General features: G+C 44.4%; 1 protein-coding gene across 1 annotated transcript in view; it reads right to left on the bottom strand.

Moving 5' to 3' along the window:
• PRKCB (protein kinase C, beta) overlaps positions 1-23,550 on the bottom strand; it is a 287,916-nt gene that overhangs the window by 68,271 nt on the left and 196,095 nt on the right. The window contains exon 9 of the mRNA XM_011987941.1: positions 4,113-4,286. Coding sequence (XP_011843331.1) covers positions 4,113-4,286 — 174 coding nt within the window. The remainder of the gene's footprint in view (positions 1-4,112; positions 4,287-23,550) is intronic.

The raw sequence follows: 23,550 nt of genomic DNA, 5'->3' as shown, positions 1-23,550 counted from the left end.
GGCCATTTTGGTGGTAACTCAACATGAAGTACTAACAAAAGCTTGGGCTCTGAGCTCAATGAGCCAATGACCCAGTGCTGTGTTGAGGAAGAACTACCATGCAGCCCTGATCCTCAATCCTTTCACCTGCAAAATGGGACAGTAGATAATCACTTTCATTGCAAGATTTTTGTGAGGCTGGAATGAAGCAACCTTGTTGGAGGCCCATGCATGGTAGAGGCTCAGATAGAACGTCAAGTTTCATGCAGAGATAGAGAAGCTAAGAGGTGGAGGTACTGTGGCTTCACTAAACAGGTGATAGGTGACTATGGCTAGATTAGAGCACAGGCTCCTGGTGGAGCCTGGAGACAGGCCTGCAGGGGGGATTCCAACCCAGGGGTGTCGGGTGGAGTGGTCTTTGGGTGATCCACACTCAAAAGACCTCAGGATGGGTGTGGTGGGTCATACTTGTAATCCCAGCACTTTGGGAGGCCAAGGTAGGAGGATTGCTTGAGCATAGGAGTTTGAGACCAGCCTAGGTAACATAGCAAGACCCTGTTTCTACAAAATATTTTAAAATATTAACTGGGCATGGTGGTGCATGCTTGCAGTCCTAGCTACTAGAGAGGCTGAGGCAGGAGGATCTATTCAGCCCAGGAGTCCAAGGCTGCAGTGAGCTATGATTGTTCCACTGCACTCAAACCTGGGCCACAGAGCAAGACCCTGTCTCTAAAAATACATATACTTATTCATATACATATAATACACATACATATACATATATATATAAAACTTTTTTTAAAAAGATCTCAGAGCATAGCAGTTAAATGCAAAACTCTTTAAAGCCAGACTGCCTGGGTTCAAATCCTGGTCCTGAAATGCACTAGCTGTGTGGCCTCAGTCCCCTAGTCCACACAATGGGAATGATGACAGAACCTATCTAAGTTATCATGAGACTTAAAATTGTTTGCCTTGTGCCTCACATATAGTAGGCATTATTATAAGTCTTTGAAAATACATTTAATTTATGCAACATTAAAATATATGTGCTTAGCCCAAAAAAAGTGAGAAAAAATAATTTAAATTGGAGCATTTCACTCAATGAGCATATGCGCAGAGTGCAGGTGAGATGGAAGGGGATCTGCTCTTCCCTCAGCCAACTGCACTTGGCATCCCAGGGTCTCTTGCTTGCAGTGAGTGTGTCTCTGCAAGCACTTTTTTCTTTCAATCGATGCAGTGCCTAGAGATAGATTAACGACTTCATCTGACCCTCAACGACTGAGAAAGCAATCTGTTCCATCCTTGGCTTTGCCAGATGGGGAGATTCTGCATTGGTCTCCAACATGGGGAGGTCTTCATTCCCATGTGCATTAGTCCATTCTCATTAGTCCATTAGACATACCTGAGACTGGGTAATTTATAAAGGAAAGGGGTTTAATTGACTCGGAGTTCAGCATGACTAGAGAGGCCTCAGAAAACTTACAATCATGGCAGAAGGGGAAGCAAACGTGTCTTTCTTCACATGGCAGCAGTAAGGAGAAGTGCAGAGTGAAGTGGGGTAAAAGTCCCTCATAAAACCATCAGATCTCATGAGAATTCACTCACTATCATGAAAACAGCATGGAGGTAACCGTCCCCATGATTCAATTACCTCCCACTGGGTCCCTCCCACGACACATGGGGATTACGGGAACTACAATTCAAGATGAGATTTGAGTGGGGACACAGCCAAATCATGTCACCATGCAAGACCCAAACCCACTGAGCTCTTGTGTTCTAGGCTCTCATGGTTCTCAGTCTCTCTTCCCTGGCACATGACAATTCCTGGAGGGGATCCACAGTTCTGCAAAATTTCTATGTACACCCAGCCCCTGCTCTCTAATTCCAGAAAGCATATTGCAATACAGGTGAGTGGGATGGTTCAATATTAAAAGAATTATCTCAAATCTACTCTATTTAATCACTTTTAAATCAATAAATCACAAACAAATACACTACAATGAACATTAGTCACCCATGATTAATTTCTCCCTCTCTCAACATATCCAACTGAAATGGAAAACTGCTGCTGCTCAGCCTCTTTGCTAGAAACAAGATCCCCTTCTTAGTTGATTTACTGCACAGAGACTGTCCTTTGCCTGATGATGTCAATGAATCCATTTGGGGATAAACAATGGAAAAGGCAGAAGGTAGGGAAGTAGGGGAGCCTAGAGGTTTAAATCCCAGCCCTCTCTCTATCACCACTTGAACACCTTTAGGCCTTAAATCCCCATGGTAAGACTAGAGATTTGGACTAGTAAGGTTAGGTGTACTCCTTTCCTGGTCTTTGCCAAGTCTCCATTGCATGATGTAAATTATCATTCACTTAATATTTTTCTTTCTATTGTCTCTCTTCTTCCACTCAAAGCAGTTTATTTTAAAAGCCAACTTTGGCCAGGCATGGTGACTCATGCCTGCAATCCCAGCACTTTGGGAGGCCGAAGCAGGTGAATCACTTGAGTCCAGGAGTTCAAGACCAGTCTGGGCAACATGGTGAAACCCGGTCTCTACTAAAAGTACAAATGTGGTGGTGTGTGCCTTTAGTCCTAGCTACTAGGGAGGTTGAGGTGGGAAGATCACTTGAGCATGGGAGATCGAGGCTGCAGTGAGCCATGATCATGCCACTGTACTCTAACTGGGGAGACAGAGCCAGAACCCATCTAGAAAAAAAAAAAAACCAACTTTAGCCACCTTTGGAGCACAATAGTGAACCTATTTATTATCTTGATAACTATTAAATAAAGAGAAAGAATCAAGCATTTATCCTGCCTTTTTCACATGAACTATACCACCAGGGAACCAAGTAATAGGTGAAGGGAGGCCCTTCTTTATAAAGGCATTCTCACTAGTAAATGAAAAATAAACGATAGAATTAGGACATCACCATTTTACAATCCCTAATGAATGAACAGATCTAGGCACCAAGCATCAGTCGCTGCCAACGTCACTGTGAGAGACAACCAGCCATTATACGTCTTCAGATGAAAGAACAGGCCACCATCTATGGTCTTGCCAAAGAGATCCTAGCTGAGTCTGATCAAGCGTCCAGAACCAGCTGCCAATTGCGCGAAATACAGAAGACAGAGGAAACGTGTTGAGGTGCCCCAAGCCTCTCTCGTCAGTGAAACCCAGACCATAAAAATGCGACAGGTCACACAGCCCAGGATATCTTCAGCAGATGATAGAACAGATAAAAGAAAAGAATTAAAGAGAGAGGGAAATCACTAAAGACATCAAATTAGATGCAAAGTGCTATAGTGTCCCATCTCATATGTGGGTTGGGCTCTAAAATCAGTCACTCTACTCAGTAAGTTGAGAACTGGATAGAGTCAAAATTAATCTTGAAAAGTCCCCAAAACATCTTAAGTCACCAGGCCATTGGTCCTGAGAAGCCTAAAAGACATCAATTAACTTTGTACCCCTTCGCATTTGGGCTCTGACCTCTCTGTCCTTGGGTATGGAAACCAAGGTCTAATTTGAACAGGGAAAAGGTAAGACGTTACTTAAAGCAGGGACTCTTGCTCTTGCAGATATGGTTGAAATCACAGTCAAGAGCAGAAAGTGGACAAAAGCTCCCTTCTCACCTTGGCAGCTATGGCTTTGAGTTCACTAGCTCCTTCCCAGGACACTGTGTACCTTCCCTGAGAGTCCTCCAGGGTTGTGTTCTCAGGCGACATCCTCCCTCCAATGAGGCCCATGCAAAGGCCTCAGGCAACCTGCAGAGATGTACTTGTGCATTTATCCAAAGGGCTGGAGGGCTGAATGGAACCATCTAGAGCCACAAGCTGTGAACCTTTTCACCCAGCTCCTGTCCCCAAGTCACCCCTTGCTGTCAGAGAAAGGCCCTGCTCTGTTGATTATAAAACCAATTGCTTGAGTTCCTTTATCTGAGTTGAGACAGCACCTGCCTCAGGGGAGAGCATTTCTCAGTAGCAACCTCAGAACTCTCAGCTGACTTCCCTAGGCCTTACATCTTTCTGTGTCTAGAAAGGGAAGGGTGCAGGTATCTCTGTGGTGAGTGCTGCTAAGATAGCTTTGGCCAAAGCCTAGTGAAGCCCTGGAGGTGGAATACCCAGGGCCATGGGACAAGTTACCATGGTCTGGAAGCAGGAGTGGAGCTGGGTCAGGAAGGGCGGCTTCCCGGGTAGAGCCAGCACCCGCTTCTCCACCATAGTGCACTCCACGTCATCATCTTGGATCACGACATCCTTCTTCAGGATCTTCACAGCATAGAGCTCATCTGTGCCTTTTCGTTCTGAAAGCATGACCTGGGAAAGAGAGCAAGCATGTCAGGGCAGTTGGAAGGAGTCTGGGGGCCAGTTATGAGCAGCTGGTGTTCATTTGTAGCCACACTTAGCTTTGTATAAGTGCCCTCTGTTGATTCTGAAACAACAGATAATGTGTTCCATTGACTTCACACTTTTATATTTTCAGACACAGGGTCTTGCTCTGCCACCCAACCTAGACTGCAGTAGTACGATCATGACTCACTGTAGCCTAGATGGTAGTTACATGATCATAGCTCACTGCAGACTTGAACTCCTGGACTCAGCGATCCTCCTGCCTCAGCCTCCCAAGTAGCTAGGGCTACAGGTAAGTGCCACCATGCCCAGCTAATTTTTTTATTTTTTATTTTTTGTAGAGACAAAGTCTTACTATGTTGCCCAGGCTGGTATGCTGGCCTCAAGCAATCCATCTGCCCCAGCTTCCCAAAGTGCTAAGATTACAGGGCTGACTCTGCATCCAGCCCTGACCTCACACTTTGGATAGCTGAATTCAATCAAGAGAGGATGGTTCCAGGGGAGATGATTTATATTGATCCCTCTGGGGTAAGAGGCAATGTATCAGTGCCTAGCTAGAAGGTAAGTCCCATGAGGGCAAGTATCTTTACTGGTTTGGTTTACTGGTGTAACCCAAGAGCCTGCAATAGCTCCTGGCTCACAGTACATGTTCAATAAACATTTGTTGAACGAGGGAATGAGTGAATGACTGACAAAACTACAATTAGGGCACTTGTTCCTTTATTAATTCAAGTATTTAATGTTCACTAAGAACCTGTTAAGCACTGGGGATACAGCAATAAACAAACAAGCACATTCTCTGACCCTTAACTCCAGAGAGGTAGAAAGATTTTGCAAATTAATTACAGAGATGATTAATATTTTAACAGCCTCTCCTGTTGTCTTTGGGGCTTCCTTCTATGAGCTGTGCTGTGGTCATATTCAGGGCCAGTTAACCGGTGTCGCTCACAGACACATCAGTATTTTCCACGTGTCACCCCCTCTCCCACTCCTCCAACCAGGGGGAGCATTCTTTGAACATTCTTTGGTTTTGATTGTGCCAGAGAGAACAATGACCAGCAGGTTCTCTCAAGAAGCCTTATAGGAAGCACAAGGCAGAACCACATTATGAAGAATCCTAACCTGGTTTGGCGGCTTCTAGGAAGGCTTCCTGGAGGAAGAAACAATCAGATTGAAGCATTCACTGTACACACTGTGTCAGATATTTTGCAGGCAATAATATTAATCACCACTACATTTTTGAGCACTTTTCTACAGACCAAACAATTCCAGGTTTTCACTTATTGTTATTCATTTGTATTGCATAAGATCCTAGGAAGTAGGTGCCACTGTGAATCCCATATTGCAGGAAATCAAGGCTCAGGAGGGTAAGGGAACCAATTAGGGCCAGAGTTCAGGTGATCGAGGAAATTAGATGCTACACCCAACTCAGCTGGAGGACCAGAGGATACAACAGAGACCTGAGGCTAGAAGGGATGACACACAGAACAAGCTTAGCAGCAGGAAGGCAGCTCTGCACACCCCATCCAGCTCTTATCCCGGCACCAAAAGGTCTGGCTAAACTCATGCACAGAAGCTTCCAGATCATGCATCCATGCACTGAAGCTTCTGGGCTGAGCTTGCCAACTCACAGCGTTCCCATCTCCTGTCCTCACCATCTTCTCTCTCACCACAGCCAAACTGGCAAAGGCCACACAGACCCAGGGATTTGGGACACCTTAGGAAAAGGGTCCCTGTCACACACTTCCACAGCCAGAGGACTCTTCTTAACCTCTTTCTTCTCCAGCACCACAATAAAAAAGAAGAGTTGCCAGTCTGAGTGGCTCCTGCAGACCCATTTGTTTACATGCATGGCAAGACAGGGCTCCGAGTGCTAGGATGGGCGTCTTCAGTTTATTTCCTGCCTCCCTCTGTTCTCTCTCTGGTACCCAAGGGCTGTATTTTCCTTCCTCAACGCTTACTAACACAGAAACAATGACTCAAGGGAGTCACTTTCCTAAGATGTAGAGTCAGATGGAGACAGGGACTTCCTGCTCTTGGATTTAAGAGAGAGCTGGGGCCAGGACAAGTGCAGGGAGGAGTCAGGGAGGTGACTTAGCTGGAAGACAAATGAGCAGAGGGATCGGAAGAGTTTTCAGCTGAGAAACTCCAGAGCCCAGTAGGAAGGGCTTGCTGCTGAGCTGTCGTTGACAGTGGACACCCTCTGATATGGTCTGGCTGTGTCCTCACTCAAATCTCATCTTGAATTGTAGCTCCCATAATTCCCACTTGTATGTGGGAGGGAACTGGTGGGAGATAATTGAATCATGGGAGCGGTTTCCTGCATACTGTTCTAGTGGTAGTGAATAAGTCTCATAAGATCGGAGGATTTTATAAGGGGTTTCCCCTTTCTCTTGGTTCTTATTCTCTCTTGTCTGCTACCATGTAAGACGTGCCTTTAGCCTTCCACCATGACTATGAGGCCTCCCCAGGCACATGAAACTGTGGGTCCATTAAACCTCTTTTTCATAAATTACCCAGACTTGGGTATGTCTTTATCAGCAGCATGAAAACAGACTAATACATCTTTCCTGACCCATCACCACCGGTCAAGGCACCATCCAACAATCCTGAATATCTGCAACTACCTCCCACTCCCCCAACCAAGAGAAGGAGGAGCCCTAGACACCTTCAGTGCAGATGCAGTCATGATAGGACATCTTAGCCTTCCTCATGGAAGAGAGACAGGGCAGAATGGCTGGGAATTTCCCCCTTCACCAGGGACAGCAGTGGACAGCCTACATCTGTGTCAATTACCCCCATTTCGTAGATAAACACACTGAGGCTCAGGAGATTAACTTGCTTCAGCTAATGATTGTTCTGAAAATGCAGCTCTGACTGTGCCACTTGAACGCTGAAAGCCCTTCGGTGGCTCTTGAAAGCCAAACAATTCCATGACCACATCCTGTTCTTTCTTTTCCTTTGAACATTTGACTCCCACTGTCTATGACGTCCTTCCACACTCTTGCACTGCTTTGAAAATCTGAGATTCCACAGGGCTGTTATCTCCTCCTCTAATCTGGAGGTTCCATTTAGACCAAATCCGCCACTCCCTCCTCTGGGCACCAGGGCCGCTTCGAAACTATGTCAGTTACTGTAGCTCAGGCTTTTCCGCACTTCAATCATTCATATCCCTTTTTTCACATTTCTTCCTGCCACCTAAACTGTTATTTGCTTAGCATTTTAAAAATCTAGTCACATTTCAACTTAACTAAATTTGAAAAGGAAACTTATATCACCACTATTAATGGCAAGCCAGTATCACAAGTCATAAATGGAAGATAAGCATAAAAATAAATAAAAGCAAAGCAGTGCCAGTAAATTCTAGCTATATACTGCTGGCTGCTGAAGGTTCTGAGTCAGGCTTTGTGTCTTCTCCTTGTTAAAGGAAAAAATTATATTAGAAAGTTGTTAGAGAGCATATTGCCATCAAATGAGATTTTCTTGTTCAAGTAATTAGAAAGAGTAAAAGAAGACACAGAAAATAACCTTATCATAATGTGGCTTAATTTTATTTAATAGCACAACTACATAGCACCTAAAACAATCTCAAGTAGCAATTGAAATCTTCTTGCAAATCAGCAGCGCTATGTGCTCTGCATCTTAGGAAATACTATTGTATTTGTACAGATAGTTTTAAAAATCAATAAACAGGGATGTGTGAAGATTTCCAGTGTCTTGCCCTGTCCTCAACAACGTGCCCTATACTGATTAAAGGAAAACAGAACTGACATGCAAAAAGCACGGCAAAAATTTAGAAATAGAAGCAAACTGAATTCTAGAGCAGGAGCCAGGAAACTTTCTCTATAAAGAGCAAAACAGGAAATATTATAGGCTTTGCGGGACGGTCTGGATCAAGTGAATGAGTGTGGCCCTGGTCTAATAAAACTTTATTTACAAAAATAAGCAGTGGCCTAGGCTCCAGGAGTTTGCTGACCCTCGTTTTAGAACAAGTGTTTCAAGAAGGATTAGGGAAAATAAGAGCAACCACGTGATAAAAAATGACTGCAGTTTAATTGGGAAATGAAAATCCTAGCATGCCTTTCACTTCTTCCAACTTTGTTATTAGAAGAACCTTCTGATGGGGCAGTGGACACAGCTGGCCACAGCTGATTGGATCAGAGGTAAGTTCCTCAACCTGAGCCAAGCCAATCGGATTCCCCCTCCTAAGAATTTGAATTAGGGCACTCCAAGGAGTCAGTCCTGGGTCCTTCAACAGAGAATACACAGATCTTCCTAGAGTGGTCCTTTTCTTTTTTGTTTTGTTTTGTTTTGTTTTTTGTTTTCTGTTTTTTGTTTTCGAGACAGATTCTCACTCTGTTGCCCAGGCTGGAGTGCAGTGGCATGATCTTGGCTCACCTCCTCCTGAATTCAAGCAATTCTCTTGCCTCAGCCTCCCAAGTAGCTGGGATTACAGGCTTCCATCACCACACCCGGTTAATTTTTGTATTTTTAGTAGAAATGGGGTTTCACCATGTTGCCCAAGCTGTTCTCAAACTCCAGACCATCAGCAATCCACCCATCTAGGTTTCCCAAATTGCTGGGACTACAGGCATGAGCCACCACACCCGGCCTAGCGTGGTCCTTTTCTACCACTGTGCAGGCAAAGAGGAAGAAATTAGATGTTTGAGGCAGAGGGGAAAAAAAAACCAAAGAAGGTAAGAGAACAAGCAGAGGCCTTGCTTTCAGTTTCCAACCTCTCATGAGGCTTAGCCGTTTTCTGTTAGAAACCTTTATATCCCTCTAATAAAGTTATTTTTATTTATATTACTTTGAATGGATTATGTATCTGAGAGATCCCTAAGACAAAATTATTACACAGGTAGCTTAAATTCTTAATAATAATTAGAATACATGAAGCCAACTAGCATCAGGTCAGTATGTGACCTTAAACAAGGCAAATTCCACTCTTTATAAAGGACTGTGCCTCCTGCCTATGTCAGAATCACCTGAGCATCTTTGCTTACAATATAGATTGCAAGCACTCCCTCTCCTTCAGGAGCTCTGGGCTGTGACCTGGGAGTCTGCATTTTAATAAACATATTTTTCCTATCTTGATTATAATCACCAGATAGTATCAAAATTGATTCACTTAAAAAGGCGGCTGGGAGATGCCAATAGGTAAAGCTGACAGAATCCTTTCATCTTGATTTTCCTAACACTTTCTCAGCAATCATTAATAGGATGAGAGAAAACTTTCCTTTTCTTCCTACTATTCTAATCAAGCTTTCGTTTTCGATATAAATCTCTCTGTCCTCTCTTGGAGTTACATTCTGAGAGCCGTCCCCATAGCACGAAGGAAGTGATGCTTTATACAGGTTTTAAAACACGTCTACAAATATTTGATACTCCTCCAATCAGAGCCAGAGTCTCTGCCTTCTCCCTTGAACCCGGGGAGGCACTGTGGCTGCCTTAATGAACAGAATGTGGTCAAGAGACCCTCCATGACTTCCGAGGCTGTAGCTTCTGTCAGTTTCTTTCCTTTCGACTCCAAGACCACCATGCTAGACCAGGGCACAAGACCCCATGAAGAAACCCTGGTACTACATGATAAGCTTCAGGACCAGGTGCTCCAGTCATTGCATGAAAAATCTCAAGCCACAACCAATCAGTGGTCATTCCCAATCTCCTGACCCACAGAAACCGTGACAGATAATATAGGGTGGCTGATGTTTTAAGCCTGTATGTTTGGGGATGATTTGCTATATAGCAATAGATAACTAGAACGGATTTATCAAATTCCCTCTTTCTCTACAAAGGGCCAAACAGGAAATATTATAGGCTTTGCAGGGCGGTCTGGGTCAAGTGAATGAGTGTGACTGTGGTCTAATAAAACTTTATTTACAAAAATAAGCAGTAGCCTGGGCTCTAGTAGTCTGCTGACCCTTGTTTTAGAATAAGTGTTTCAAGAAGGATCAGGGAAAAGAAGAGTAACCACATGATCAAAAATGGCTGCAGTTTAATTTGCAACCCAACTTGGTCAGCTGTGGTCCCTGTCACCTTGGGTTTGGTTATGCATGCTCTTCAATCAATAATAACAGTATTGTTTAAAGCTTCAATTGAGAGGGGCAACAGAGATGGAATTCATTGTGCCTTCCAAATGCATCAACTTTCCTAGTCTTATCCAGCACCTAGAAGGCTAGACAATTCATTCAGTCAACATTAATTAAGGGTCTAGGATGTGTCAGACACTGAGATAGGCACTGGGAATTTAGAACGACAAGGTTCCTGCCCTCATGAAGCTTACACTCCTGTACAAATAACCACCTAACATCAATCATAATGAGACCCCTGAAACAGAAGTACACATTGTTCTTGCAGTGTTTAAATGGAAGACTTAACCTCACTGAGTGGGTCTGCAAAAGATGCTCTTGGGGAAGTGATGATATCAATAGGACTGGCAAGGCGGGCATACAGGAGGCATATTTCAGCCAAAGGGAAAAGAACGGTGCTCCTTTAGAATTAAACGATCTGGATCTACAAACCTTTGCCTATGATTCCTATAAGGATATGAGCACTTGGGCTTCAGAAACCAAATTGCAGATGCTGACTCGCATCTCTCTGAGATGTAGCAGATAATTGTCTCTAATAGAATCAGAGAGATCCAGCCACCAAGTAGGGTGGCTGAACAAAGAATTTGTGATACTCAAAGGCCAAGTGTTTGTGCCAAAGAAAAAAAGGGCAATGTTGGGACTAGTTTGGACTTTATAACAATAACCATGTCCATGCCCACTGATTACTTCCAATATGCATTATCTTATTAATTACCACAGTAAATATGTAGGGTGGAAACTGCTGCTATCCTCATTTTACAGATGAAGAAGGGAGGGCTTAGCAAAGCTAGGTGACTTGTCCGTATTCCACTAGGAAGTGACACCTAGTTACCTGTCCCCTAAATCCATGCCCTTAAACACACCCCATCATCAAGCCCTAAGTGCCAAGTGTTCAGTGGTGAGCAAATTATTGCTAGAATATTTTAAGTTCAGTTTTAGATCCTGGTCCTATTCCTCTTTTCCTATCCACCTTGCACATGGCCACAGATAGAACAGTCATTTCCTTTTTCTGTTTCTTATACAACCACTAACATTTGCTTGGCGAGATGAGCTTGGTGTGCATTCATGCTGCAGTCACGATTCCAGTTCTTCCATCGGGTCTACAAGCTCTATTGGGAATTTTGTTCTAGGCATGATGCTAGGCACTGGTGATGTGCCCAGTAAACAGGACAAACATGGCCCTGCTTCCATCAAGTGGCTTGGGCAGATCTTTCTGCCTCCACATATGCTGTGAAGTTTTGCCATGGGAGAGGAAAAGAGCAGAAAAGTAGCCATTGCCCTGGCCCTGGTGATGCCCACGTTCTAAAATGTTCCTTTAAGTGGAAGTGATCTCTTATTAATTGTCTCAAGTAGTTTCTGGAGCTTCCAGAAACTTTAATACCAACATAGAGGGCGTGGGCCGTTGGTTCAGCTGTCCCTGTCTCTCCAGGGTGAGGATTCCAAACAGACTGCAAGGATGTGTTGAAGTGACGTTCTTATCAAATTCCAAGCCACATCTGTTCCCCAAGAATCTTCTGGGAGAGATGTGATAAATAGCAGAACTCTGATGACAGCAAATAAAACAGAGGAAAGTAGCCCAGGGATTCCTGGCTGGAAAGTTTGTGGTGATGAACTTTACCGGCAAATCCCAATGGCAAAGCGTGCCTGGAATCTCGGCCCCTGACTGTGGCCCAGCGTTGCATAATGGTTAGGGCATGGATTTTTTGAGTTAGAAAACCTGGTATGTGTCCAAGTTTTGCCACATACTAGCTGTACGACCTTGAAAAATTCACTTTTTTCTGAACCTCAATCTCCTCATCTTATAAAACGGAGATGGCAACAATACTTTGCTTTTGGTGCTGCTGAGGGAGTTTTACGGGATAAAGTATCTAAGTCCACACCTTAACTTAGCACTGTGCATGGCAAATTATAAATACTTAATACCTGGTGGTTCTACTAGTTTCCTAGGGTGACCACAAGGAAGAGCCAAAACCTGAGTGACTTCACACAACAGGAATTTATTATTTCAGAGTTCCGGAGGCTGGAAGTCCCATATCAAGGTGTTGGCAGGGTTGGTTCCTTCTGAAGACTCTGAGGGAGGATCTGTTCCATCCACACCTCCCTCCTAGGTCCTGCTGGCTGCCAGCTACCCTTGGCACTCCCTGGCTTGTAAGCGCATCACTCCAATCTCTGCCTCTATCTTCCCAAGGCATTATTCCCTGTGTGTTCTGTCTGTATCCAAATGTCCCTCTTCTTATGAGGACACCAGCCATTGGATTCAGGTCCACCCTAATCCAGAGTAACCTCATCTTAACTTGCTTATATCTGCAAAGACCCTATGTCCAAATGAGGCCACCTTCATTAGAAATCGAACATACATTGTTTATGAGGACACAATTCTACCCATTACAGTAGTGATCGTCAACATCATCTTTTCAGCAAACAACAAAGGGGGATGATGGTGAGCTTTGTACAAAGCACCAACCTCCGGTTTTCAACTGGCCCGGGAGCTTTGTCCTGAGGGAGCTGTGCAAATGGCCACACCAGTGTGCAAGGGCAGAGACAGCCAGGGACCCAAGATCTTGCTTCTCAACTGCTCAACTTCAACATACACTTGCCAGAAGACCAAAGGCAAATCCAATCACCCTCGGTTCCTCTCTCTTATATTTCTCATCCAGTACAATCACAAGATCTGTCAGCTTTACATTGAAAATATACACTAAGTTCAACCTCTTTGCTGATCTGAGCCACCTTGATCCTTAGCCTGGTTTCCGGCAATTGTCTCCTGCCATGTTTTCTGCTTCCCCTCTTCCAGCTCTCATAAACATTCTATTCTCCTTTTCTCTCTTTTTTGGTAGACATTAAGTATCACTCTGGTGCTACAGCTGGTCTGGAACTCCTGGCCTCAGGAGATTCTCCCACCTTGGCCTCCCGAAGTGCTGGATTACAGGCGTGAGCCACCGCACCTGGTCCATTCTATTCTCTACACACCTGAACGATGCTTTAGAAACTCAAGTCTGTTCATGTCACTCCACCTTCCCAAGGCTTTCCTCTGTCCTCCTACTGCACTTGGGACTCAATCTCACCTCTCAGGATCCCTGCCTTCTGCTTTTCCTGCCTGCACAACTCTTCCCCTAGGGGCAATCAACAGTTTGCTCCCTCACCTTGTTCAGGGTCACACTCCAATGTGACCCTGTCACCAACACCCTCCCTACCACGTTCTCTAAACTTGTAGCCCCCATTGTCACTTTCCATCCCCTTGCCCTCCTTTGCTTTTCTTGACAGCACTTACCACATGGGCGTTATATTAATATCTGTTTATTTTTCTCCCTCACAAGAGTGGAAGTTCCATAAGGGCAGGCATTTTATTTGAGCTGCCCACTGTCATGTCCCCAACATCTATCACACAGTCAACACTCAATACATATCTGCTGAATCAATGAATGAAAGGATTTCATGAGTAGAAGTTGCTTTAAAAATCTCCTCGACCAAGGTCACTAAAGAGCTTCAGTTCCTTGGGTGTCAGCATTGTTTAATTTACATACGGCTCCATCCAACTCGTATTTCACAAAGAATTTGAGGGATCATTCAAGATTGTGTGAAACAAACAGGTGAGTCTTCTGTAAATTATACCTCAACACAGGTAGTTAAAAATGAATGTAGTGGCCGGGCCTGGGGGCTCATGCCTGTAAGTCCGGCACTTTGGGAGGCTGAGGCAGGCAGATCACTTGAGATCAGGATTTCGAGACCAGCCTGGCCAACATGGTAAACCCCTGCCTCTACTAAAAATACAAAAAAATTAGCTGGGCGTGATAGCACATGCCTGTAATCCCAGTTACTTGGGAGACTGAGGCGGGAGAATCACTTGAACCTGGGAGGTGGAGGTTGCAGTGAGCCAAGAGATCATCATGCCACTGTACTCCAGCCTGGGCAACAGAGTGAGACTCAGTCTCAGAAGGGAAAAAAGAAGAAAAGAATGTAGTAAATACATGTGTATGCATATATACCTTATAGATACATACTCTCTCTTTCCCTCCTTTGCCATCACCGTCTCTCCTTCGTTCTCTCTCTTTTCTTTCTTTCCTCTCCCTCTTTTCTTCTCTGTCTCTCTCTTTCTCTCTCCCTCTTTTTCTCTCTCTCCTACTTTCTCTTTCTGCTTCCTGGAAACCAAAGCAATCAGAAATACATGAAACATAACAAAATTCATATTTTCTATAACAAAAATCATTTTTTGAGGAGAAAAATAAGCTTCTAGAACTAGGTCTAAACGAAATGTTTTGCATGGATATTTGAACACACTGTGCTGTGGATGGTGTTCTTAATAACATCCCTACAACAGAATCAGAAAAGGAGGAGGAGGAGGAGGCAAGGGAGAAGAGACCAAAACATCTAGCACTGTCAGAGTCTGCAAGCTTGACTAACAAACAGTGATTGGGAAAAGATTCTAACTTGATGAATTCAGATGGTGCATCTAAAATAGAGAAAGAGACTTTTAAGGCTCTTAGGTCCCCACACACTAAATTGGGAGAAGAGCATCAGTAAGGTGTGTTGAGCTGAGGTCAACTTGGGGAGAGATAGACAAGAAAGTTGCAGCTCATGCGTATATACCGTAGGCCTCCAGGGGACCACGCGACCCCTAGCTCCCTCTCCCATCCCCCACTAGGGAGCAGGCTTGTGGATGACGCTGGGTACAGGATCAGGGTACTCATCTGTTGCAAGGAGTATACCCTCCCTCTATCTTAAGAACCTATCTCGGCTGGGCACGGTGGCTCATGCCTGTAAGTCCCAGCACCTTGGAGGCCACAGCAGGTGGATCATCTGAGGTTAGGAGTTCAAGAACAGCCTGGCCAACGTGGTGAAACCCTGTCTCTACTAAAAATACAAAAATTAGCCAGGCATGGTGGTGCACATCTGTAATCCCAGCTACTCGGGAGGCCGAGGCAGGAGACTCGCTTGAACCCAGGAGATGGAGGTTGCAGTGAGCCGAGATCGCGCCACTGCACTCCAGACTGGGTGACAGAGCAAGACTCCATCTCAAAATAAATAAATAAAATAAAATAATAAAATAAGAGAAAGAGGACTTTAGGGCTCACAGGGTCCCCAAACACTAAATTGGCAGAAGAGCATCAGATAAGCTGAGGTCAACCTGGGGAGGGATAGACAAGCAAGTTACAGCTCATGTGTATATACTGTAGGCCTCCGGAGGACCACACAACCCCTAGCTCTGTCTCCCATGCCCAGCACTAGGGCGCAGGTTGGTGGATGAGGCTGGGTACAGGATCAGGGTGCTGATCTGTTGCAAGGAATGTACCCTCCCTCTGTCTTAAGATCCCATCTTGTTGAGGATCCCCTTGCTCTCTGGGGCTATCCCCTCCATGGGTTCTTCCCAGTCCCCCTGAAGACCTGCAGAGGGTAGGTCAGAGGAGCTCAACTCCGAGTTTTAAGGCATATATGATCTCCTCCCTTCCCCCCAGCCCTTCCGTGGATGTGCCTTGCCTGCTGCGCTGAGCTGCTGTTTCTCCCTGCTGCACATTAGAATTCCCTGTGGAGGTTTTAGAAGCCGATGCTTGGGCCACAGTCCAGACCAATTAAATCGGAATCTTCTAAATATTGGGAGGCTGCCTGTGGCAGGCCTGGCCCTCACTGGGGGAGGACAGAGAGGAAAGCTGGCTAGAGGCCATGAGGGTGGTCAGGGATTGGAAAACTGAGCAAACTCCATCCACCTGCTCTTCCCAGGGCACTCACCCACTCAGGAGCAGAATTTCGAGAGAAAACTGGTGCAGCTTGGTACACCCAAGCTAATCAAATGGAGGTTAGCTTCCACATCCACATCATTACCACATGGCAGGTATCCTGACCATCTCTGTCATGTAAGAAAGAGATTACGGCATGGACAGAGTCTGATGATTCGGAAGCTTATATCTAATTAGAATTATAGTCATAGAAGATACAAGCTCAGACTTTGGAATCATGAGCTCAAATCCCGACTCTATCACATGCTTTGCTGTGTGTTCTTGGCTGAGTTACTCAACCTCTCTGAGTCTCAGTTCCCCAATCCATAAAAGGGGAATAATGATGGTTTCTCCCTCAAAAGGAAGCCATAATTATTAACTTGAAGGCATGATAATGGAGGATAAGAAGGATGTTCTAACTCCTTCTGTGGGTGTGTATAGAGAATTCTTTCCCACATTCTCCATAAGCAAGAAACAGAGAGGCAGAAAGTGAATTGGAGCAATCGACGAATATCACTATGAAATCTATGTCCTGGGAGATCCTTACACAAAGCCCAGAGGGAAAGGCAAGGTCATACTGTCTGTGCTTAGAGGTGGTACTGGGCACGTGACCTCCAGGATCCTCCCTGGGTAATCCACATACCCTGTGGCAGATAGGATTTCTCTACAAAACCAGCAAACCGTCTGTCAACTTCTAAAATCTCAAGGGAGAAGGAACTATGTACCCTGGTTTCCAAGTCCTTCCAAACTCATCTTTTCTAGCATGCGGATTTGCCAAAGTCCTCCTTCCGCTTGGACCAGAGATTAAGCACTGAAGGGCTTAAGCTACCTCAACTTTGATAACCAGAGGCCTGGAATGGAGAGGAAAGCCATTCCAAACAGGAGGTCTTGGCCAGGCAAAGTGGCTCACGCCTGTAATCCCGACACTTTGGGAGGCTGAGGCAGGTGGATCACTTGAGGCTAGAAGTTCGAGACCAGCCTGGCCAACATGGTGAAACCCTGTCTCTACTAAAAAATACAAAAATTAGCCAGGCATGGCGGCGCACACTTGTAGTCCCAGCTACTTGGGAGGCTGAGGCAGAAGAATCACTTGAACCCGGGAGGTGGAGGTTGCAGTGACCCGAGATTCCATCTCTGCACTCCAGCCTGGGCAACAGAGGGAGACTGTGTCTCAAAAAACAAAAAACAAAAACAAACAAACAAACAACAACAACAAAAAAGGAGGTCTCACAACAGGTTGGATATTGGGGTAAAATATAGACAAGAGTCCATTAACAAGAGTTCATAGGGCCATGATGATGATTCCATGACATAAGGCATGTTAACAGCTTAACATATAGCAAAGAATGAAACCGCCTTTGCAAAAATTGTAACAGTAAATGATGACAGTGGAAGAGATCCGATCTAACCAACCGTCATCTTGCTTTTGACCCCCAAACTGCCCTTAGTCATTTCTGGACTTGGGCCAAGCTAACTTTGGGAGAAATTTAGTGTATAGTTTACATGATAACAGCCCTTCCCCCAAACTAAACTGCCTTTGTAAAACTAATGAAAGACTGCCAAGGGAGAAGGATGAAAGGAGCCTGAATTCTGCTAAGGTATAGACATAAAGGATTACCAGCCATTATTCCAGAGGTAACAAGACTTGCAAGTTTCCCAATGACGCCCGCAGATAACATCACTGTTGTAGAATCACAGATTAGCCTTTTGAGATGCCTTTCACTCTTTTGCCTTTCTGACTACTGGACAACCCCAATGTGAACTCACAAACCAGTCCTGCGACCCCACCCAGAAGAGGATTCAGAGAATAAGGACATTTTCCACACCCCTATGATTGCATCCCCAACAAATCAGCAGTACCCATTCCCTAGTCACCCCCTCTCCCTGCCAAACTATCTTTGAAAAATTCTAGCCTCCAAATATTCATGGAGGCTGATTTGAGTCTACGTGTGTAAAGCTCTTTCCCTATTGTTCCCCTCTTGAGAAATCAGCTCTATCTGGGGAGAGGGCAAGAAGATCCCACTGCGTACTTACAAGAACTCAGCACACAGCACACTGCATTCACCATGGTTGTTGGTGAATTCTTCACTTTTGAGGCTTTCCCAAACTTCCAACTTTGACCAGAAATGAAGATGCCCTATCACATTTAGTCTATCTTGAAGGCCCTAATTCTGATTTTCCAAAGTGTATTCTTAGGCGTCAGACTTTGGATGAAATATTCCAAACATATATGTCCACACAAACATATGTTTAAATGTTACATTTGACAGTGGCCACATCAGTCTGATGTGAAGTCATGTGGTTTGAAGGAATCAAATGCACTGGCCTCTAGCAGTAAAGAGGAAGCCAGCAGTCTAAAAATGATTTCAGACTTCTAACAGTCTGTTTAGGAGAAGGCAACTGGGTAGACTCTGCCAAGTGAAGACGTATCTCAGGAAAAACTGGAAAGTGATATAATGGAGAGAAGATGCTTGGGAATTAATAGTGTGCATGTAGGTAGGACTGAAGCACTTTTTGAATACAGTCTTCACATTGGCCAGATGAAAAGAAGAGCAGGGATATCCAGCGTATAGAACAACTTAGATGATACAACTTGACTATTTCTTGATTTATTACGTAAGGTTTTCTGTATTTAAAAATCTCTTTATAGATGATAAAAGCATGGATCTGTGTGATAGATAAGCTAATTTCTCATTTCAGAGGTCAGATTGGCAGGTTGCATTAAAATTTAAACCTTTTAAAATGAGGCCATGTCACACCTGAAATTTAATCAAGTAGAATTTTTGCCCACTAGCTGAGAAAGCCGTGGAAGTGTGAAACGAAATTTAGAATGAAGGTGCATTTAGCCCAGTCATCTCTGGCTTCTGTGGACTTGCTATTGTTAAGCAAATGTCACTACACCCCTAGAAGGGATGACTCACAGTGACTGCTGGAAAGGGGAGGAGTGGAACAAGGAGATTGAAACCTGAAATACCTGGCCCCTGTGTTTAAATGAGGATGTGTGGTTGGGTCTAATAAGAAATGTCTAATTGGGTTGTAATAAGAAATGCTAGAGAACTACCATTTCCACACTCTGGGCTGTCTCAAGTCTAATTGTTGATACCAGTATAATTGATTTTTACCAGTAGAATTGATATTGATCAATTCCAGTAACTGAAGGGTTCTTTTAAGCTAAAATAAATGTTTGTGAACTTGGAGCACCTTATCCTAAGCAAAATAAGCCAGATACCAAAAGACAAATACTGGGGCCAGGGACGGTGGCTCACGCCTGTAATCCCAGCACTTTGGGAGGCCGAGGAGGGTGGATTACCTCAGGTCGGGGGTTCGAGACCAGCCTGGTCAACATGGTGAAACTCCGTCTCTACTAAAAATATAAAATTTGGCAGGGCACAGTGGTGCATGCCTGTAATCCCAGCTACTCAGGAGGCTGAGGCAGGAGAATCTCTTGAGCCTAGGAGGCGGAGGTTGCAGTGAGCCGAGATTGCACCATTGCACTCTAGCCTGGGAGACAGAGCGAGACTGTGTCTCAAAAAAAAAAAAAAAAAAGACAAATACTATATGATCTCACATATGTGGGATCTAAAATAGTCATACTTAAAGAAACAGAGCAGAATGGTGGTTGCTAGGGGCTGGGAGGAGAGAAAATGGGGAGATGTTGATTAAAGAGTATAAACTTTCAGTTACAAGATAAATAAGTACTAGCAATTTAAAAGGTATGGCATGGTAATTCAGTTAATAATACTGTGTTATATACTTGAAATATGCTAAGGGAGGAGATCATAAGTGTTCTCACCACTCACACTCACAAAAGAACAGAAATGCCAAAAAAATACATAAATAAAATAAACATTGGTGACATGTATGGCTTAGTCAATTTTCTTTGAATCATATATTACATTTGACAAAGCTGGATAGTTAAAATAAAAGCAGATTTAATTTGACTCTTTTTTAAATGGTTGCTGGGAAAATAAACTAATAATTGATGGCTTCTACTGAAAGACAATGAAAAGAAACCCTTAAAGGCCTGTCATTCATGGTAACAATTAGGTGGCCGGAAGAAAGCTTGTTTATAATCTGATCTGCCTTGTAAGCACAGCCCCCCTTTGTTGTTGGAGTTACAGACCACTGCTAATAGAGAAGGGGTTCCAGCACAGCAGGAGTGGGGGGGACTGGGTGCAAGGGGACTGTGGAGTTGAGTGGCAACACATTCAGCAGCCAGGCTCCCTGATTTGAACCTGCCTCCACCGCTTCGGGACTGCAAGCTGCTCACCTCTCTGAGCCTCTATTCCCTCATCTGCAAAATAGACTCCGTCTCTTTATCTACAAATTTAAAACTGGAGGTAACAACAGCACCCACCTCACAAGACCCATTGTGAAGATTAAATGAGCAATGCATATAAAACACTCAGATGAGTTCCCAGTGCTCCAAAAACATTATCAATCTCCGCAGTGGTGTTCAATGAGGTCAGTATATAAGGTGAAACTGTGGGGTGGGGTGAGGGTTTGAAACAACTACGGCATGAATAATCATAGGTACCATCCACATTTGTACATCCAAAATATTTATCACGGGTGTCAGATGATTACAATTTACAAATTTCTGCCATTATGTTTGTTGTATTATAGAAAAGATTATGGGTTATGCTGTTAGTAACCAGGGATTCATTTTACCAGGACTGCAAATTTCTGAAATAACACATAGAGATAAAGTTGAGATGGATACGCAGAGGATGGCAGGTACCATGATAGCGTGATAATTGGACCAGCAGCCATGAATGATCACCTGAGACAGAGTTTCCATGTTAATGGGCTCTATCTGGTCCTTCTACAAGAGGACTTGATTTATCGCTGTGATATTTTTCCCAAAGAATCAGGCACCATTTTAAAGAAAACACAGGACCCAGCGACGTGGCTCACACTCGTAATCCCACTGCTTTGAGAGGCTGAGGCAGGAGGATTGCTGGTGGCCAGAAGTTTAAGACCAGCTCGGTCTACATAATGAGATCCCGTCTCTAGAAGAAAACAAAAATGAGCCAGGCATGGCGGCATGCACTTGGAATCCCAGCTAGTAGGGAGGCTGAGGCAGGAGGATCGCTTGAGTCCAGGAGTTGGAGGCTGCAGTGAGCTAAGGTCATGCCACTGCACTCCAGCCTAGGCAACAAAACCAGATGCTGTCTCTAAAACATTAAAATAAAAGGCCGGGCACAGTGGCTCATGCCTATAATCCCAGCACTTTGGGAGGCCAAGGCAGATGGATCATTTGAGGTCAGGAGTTTAAGACTAGCCTGGCCAACATGGTGAAATCCCATCTCTACTAAAAATACAAAAAAAAAAAAAATAGCCCGGCATGGTGGTGTGTGCCCATAATCCCAGCTACTAGGGAAACTGAGAAAGGAGAATTACTTGAACCCAGGAGGCTGAGGTTGCAGTGAGCCAAGATTGTGCCACTGCACTCCAGCCTGGGCGACAGAGTGAGATTCCATCTCAAAAATAAATAAATAAATAAAATGAAAAAGAATACACATTTAAAGGAAACTCCTACTTTGGCTTGCATGCCAGACACGCCCGTCGTTTTCTTCTTTCTCATAGGAAAACTGCCCACAGCCTATTTTCTTTTCTTGTCATCCTTCCTGATGGATGGTTGGAAAAGTAACCCCTCCCCCTGGTCACAGCAAACTGGATCCTAGGGATCCCTGATCCACACTGACCCGTCAGTTTTTCTTTCCTGGGATTTTAGATTCTTAGGACATTCTAGATGTGAGAATTAGACATGGAGACTTAAGAAGCATCATCAACGCTGAGAGAGGCGGTACTGACGCGTATCTGCAGAGAGATGTCATCGAGAAGCAGGGATGGCAGGCTGGGGGCCCCCCTATAACCCCCAGATGGAGCCATGGTTATCAGACTGCTGGAAGCTCTCTCATTCAGGTGGCACTTCTTGCCTCTGGGTGTCTTGAGATACACAGAAACAAGCCACGTCTTCTCAGCAAATACCCACTTTACTCACTCTGGCTTGACAATCTACTTGCAGCAGATGGAAGGTTGTAAAACTTAAATTCCTGATATTTCATTTTCCTTGGTATAATTAATTTTCTTGCGAAAAACGAACGCTTATCTTGTCTTGTAACGTACTACCTTCTGAGAATTGAAGGCAGAGGCTGCAGAAGAGCAGTTAAGTCACTTCATTGAGGAGAGACCTGGAAAATTCGGGATGGTGGAAAAAGGACCTCACAAGGATCTGGGAAGATGAGTTGGCAAAAAAAAAAAAAAAAAAAAAAAAACCACACACACACACACACACACGCTGCAATCAGAATTGCACATGAAAGAAGGAAAGGTTGAAGGCTTGGTGGGGGCAGGGAAGTGACATAATTGCGATAGAACCAAAGAGAGGGCAGGAATCCAAGATCAGACAGCAAATGTCAAAAAGGTCCTCTGGAAAAGGATTAAGAAAACAGGTAGCAAACACTTTGAGCTATCTGTGAACCATATGATAAAGAAACTCACCATATGGTGCAGGAAGATAGCAAAGCAGGCTGAAGTACAGGGAAGTGCTTTTGTCTGTAGGATTATATAACCACATCTAATGTATGTATGTATATGTCTGTGTGTGAATACATACCACTAATGAGATTAAAATTAGTAGAGACTCCCACACCAGAAGCTCAGACTTTAGAGAAGGCCTTTGTTCCTGGCATGAACTAAGCTGCCTTTTAATCTCCTCAGACAATTTCTTCCTGTTAAAATTTGATGCCGCGCTTGGCTCCAGACGACCATGCTGTGAGGCCAGGCGCGGTGGCTCATGCCTGTAATCCCAGCCCTTCGGGAGGCCGAGGCGGGCGGATCACTTGAGGCCAGGAGTTCGAGACCAGCCTGGCCAACATGGTGAAATCCTGTCTCTACTAAAAATGTAAAAATTACTTGTGCGTGGTGGTGAGCATTTGTAATCCCAGCCACTCGGGAGGCTGAGGCAGGAGAATTGCTTGAACCCAGGAGGTGCAGTGACCCGAGATCGCCCCACTGCACTCCAGCCTAGGCGACAGAGCAAGACTCTGTCTTAAAAAAAAAAAAAAAACAAAAACAAAACTCTGTGGTCTGGGGCCTGGAACTCTGGAATGTTCTCTTATGCTCACAGAGCATGGTAGTTAAGCACCCTGGCCTTCGGGGAGAAAAGCTTGGAGGCTGTGGAGGGAGGCGCTATTGAGATGCTGGAGCTGGAAAATAGGGCCGACTTCTCCATCAAATCCCACCAGGCACAGAGCTCAGGGCCCATGCTGTTTTCAGGGTTCATAATGCACTTTAATTTTTTTTAAAATCGCAAGAAAAACAGTGAACTTAGGTGGAAGTACATGTTTTAATATGTAACATTAATATATTTGTCTTCATATCAATGCAGTCATGAGATATCATTTTTTGCTTTTTTTTTTT

This window comes from Mandrillus leucophaeus, unplaced genomic scaffold (assembly GCF_000951045.1).
Source record: "Mandrillus leucophaeus isolate KB7577 unplaced genomic scaffold, Mleu.le_1.0 Scaffold32, whole genome shotgun sequence".
Taxonomy (NCBI): Eukaryota; Metazoa; Chordata; class Mammalia; order Primates; family Cercopithecidae; genus Mandrillus; species Mandrillus leucophaeus.
This window is presented reverse-complemented; position numbering and strand designations above follow the sequence as displayed.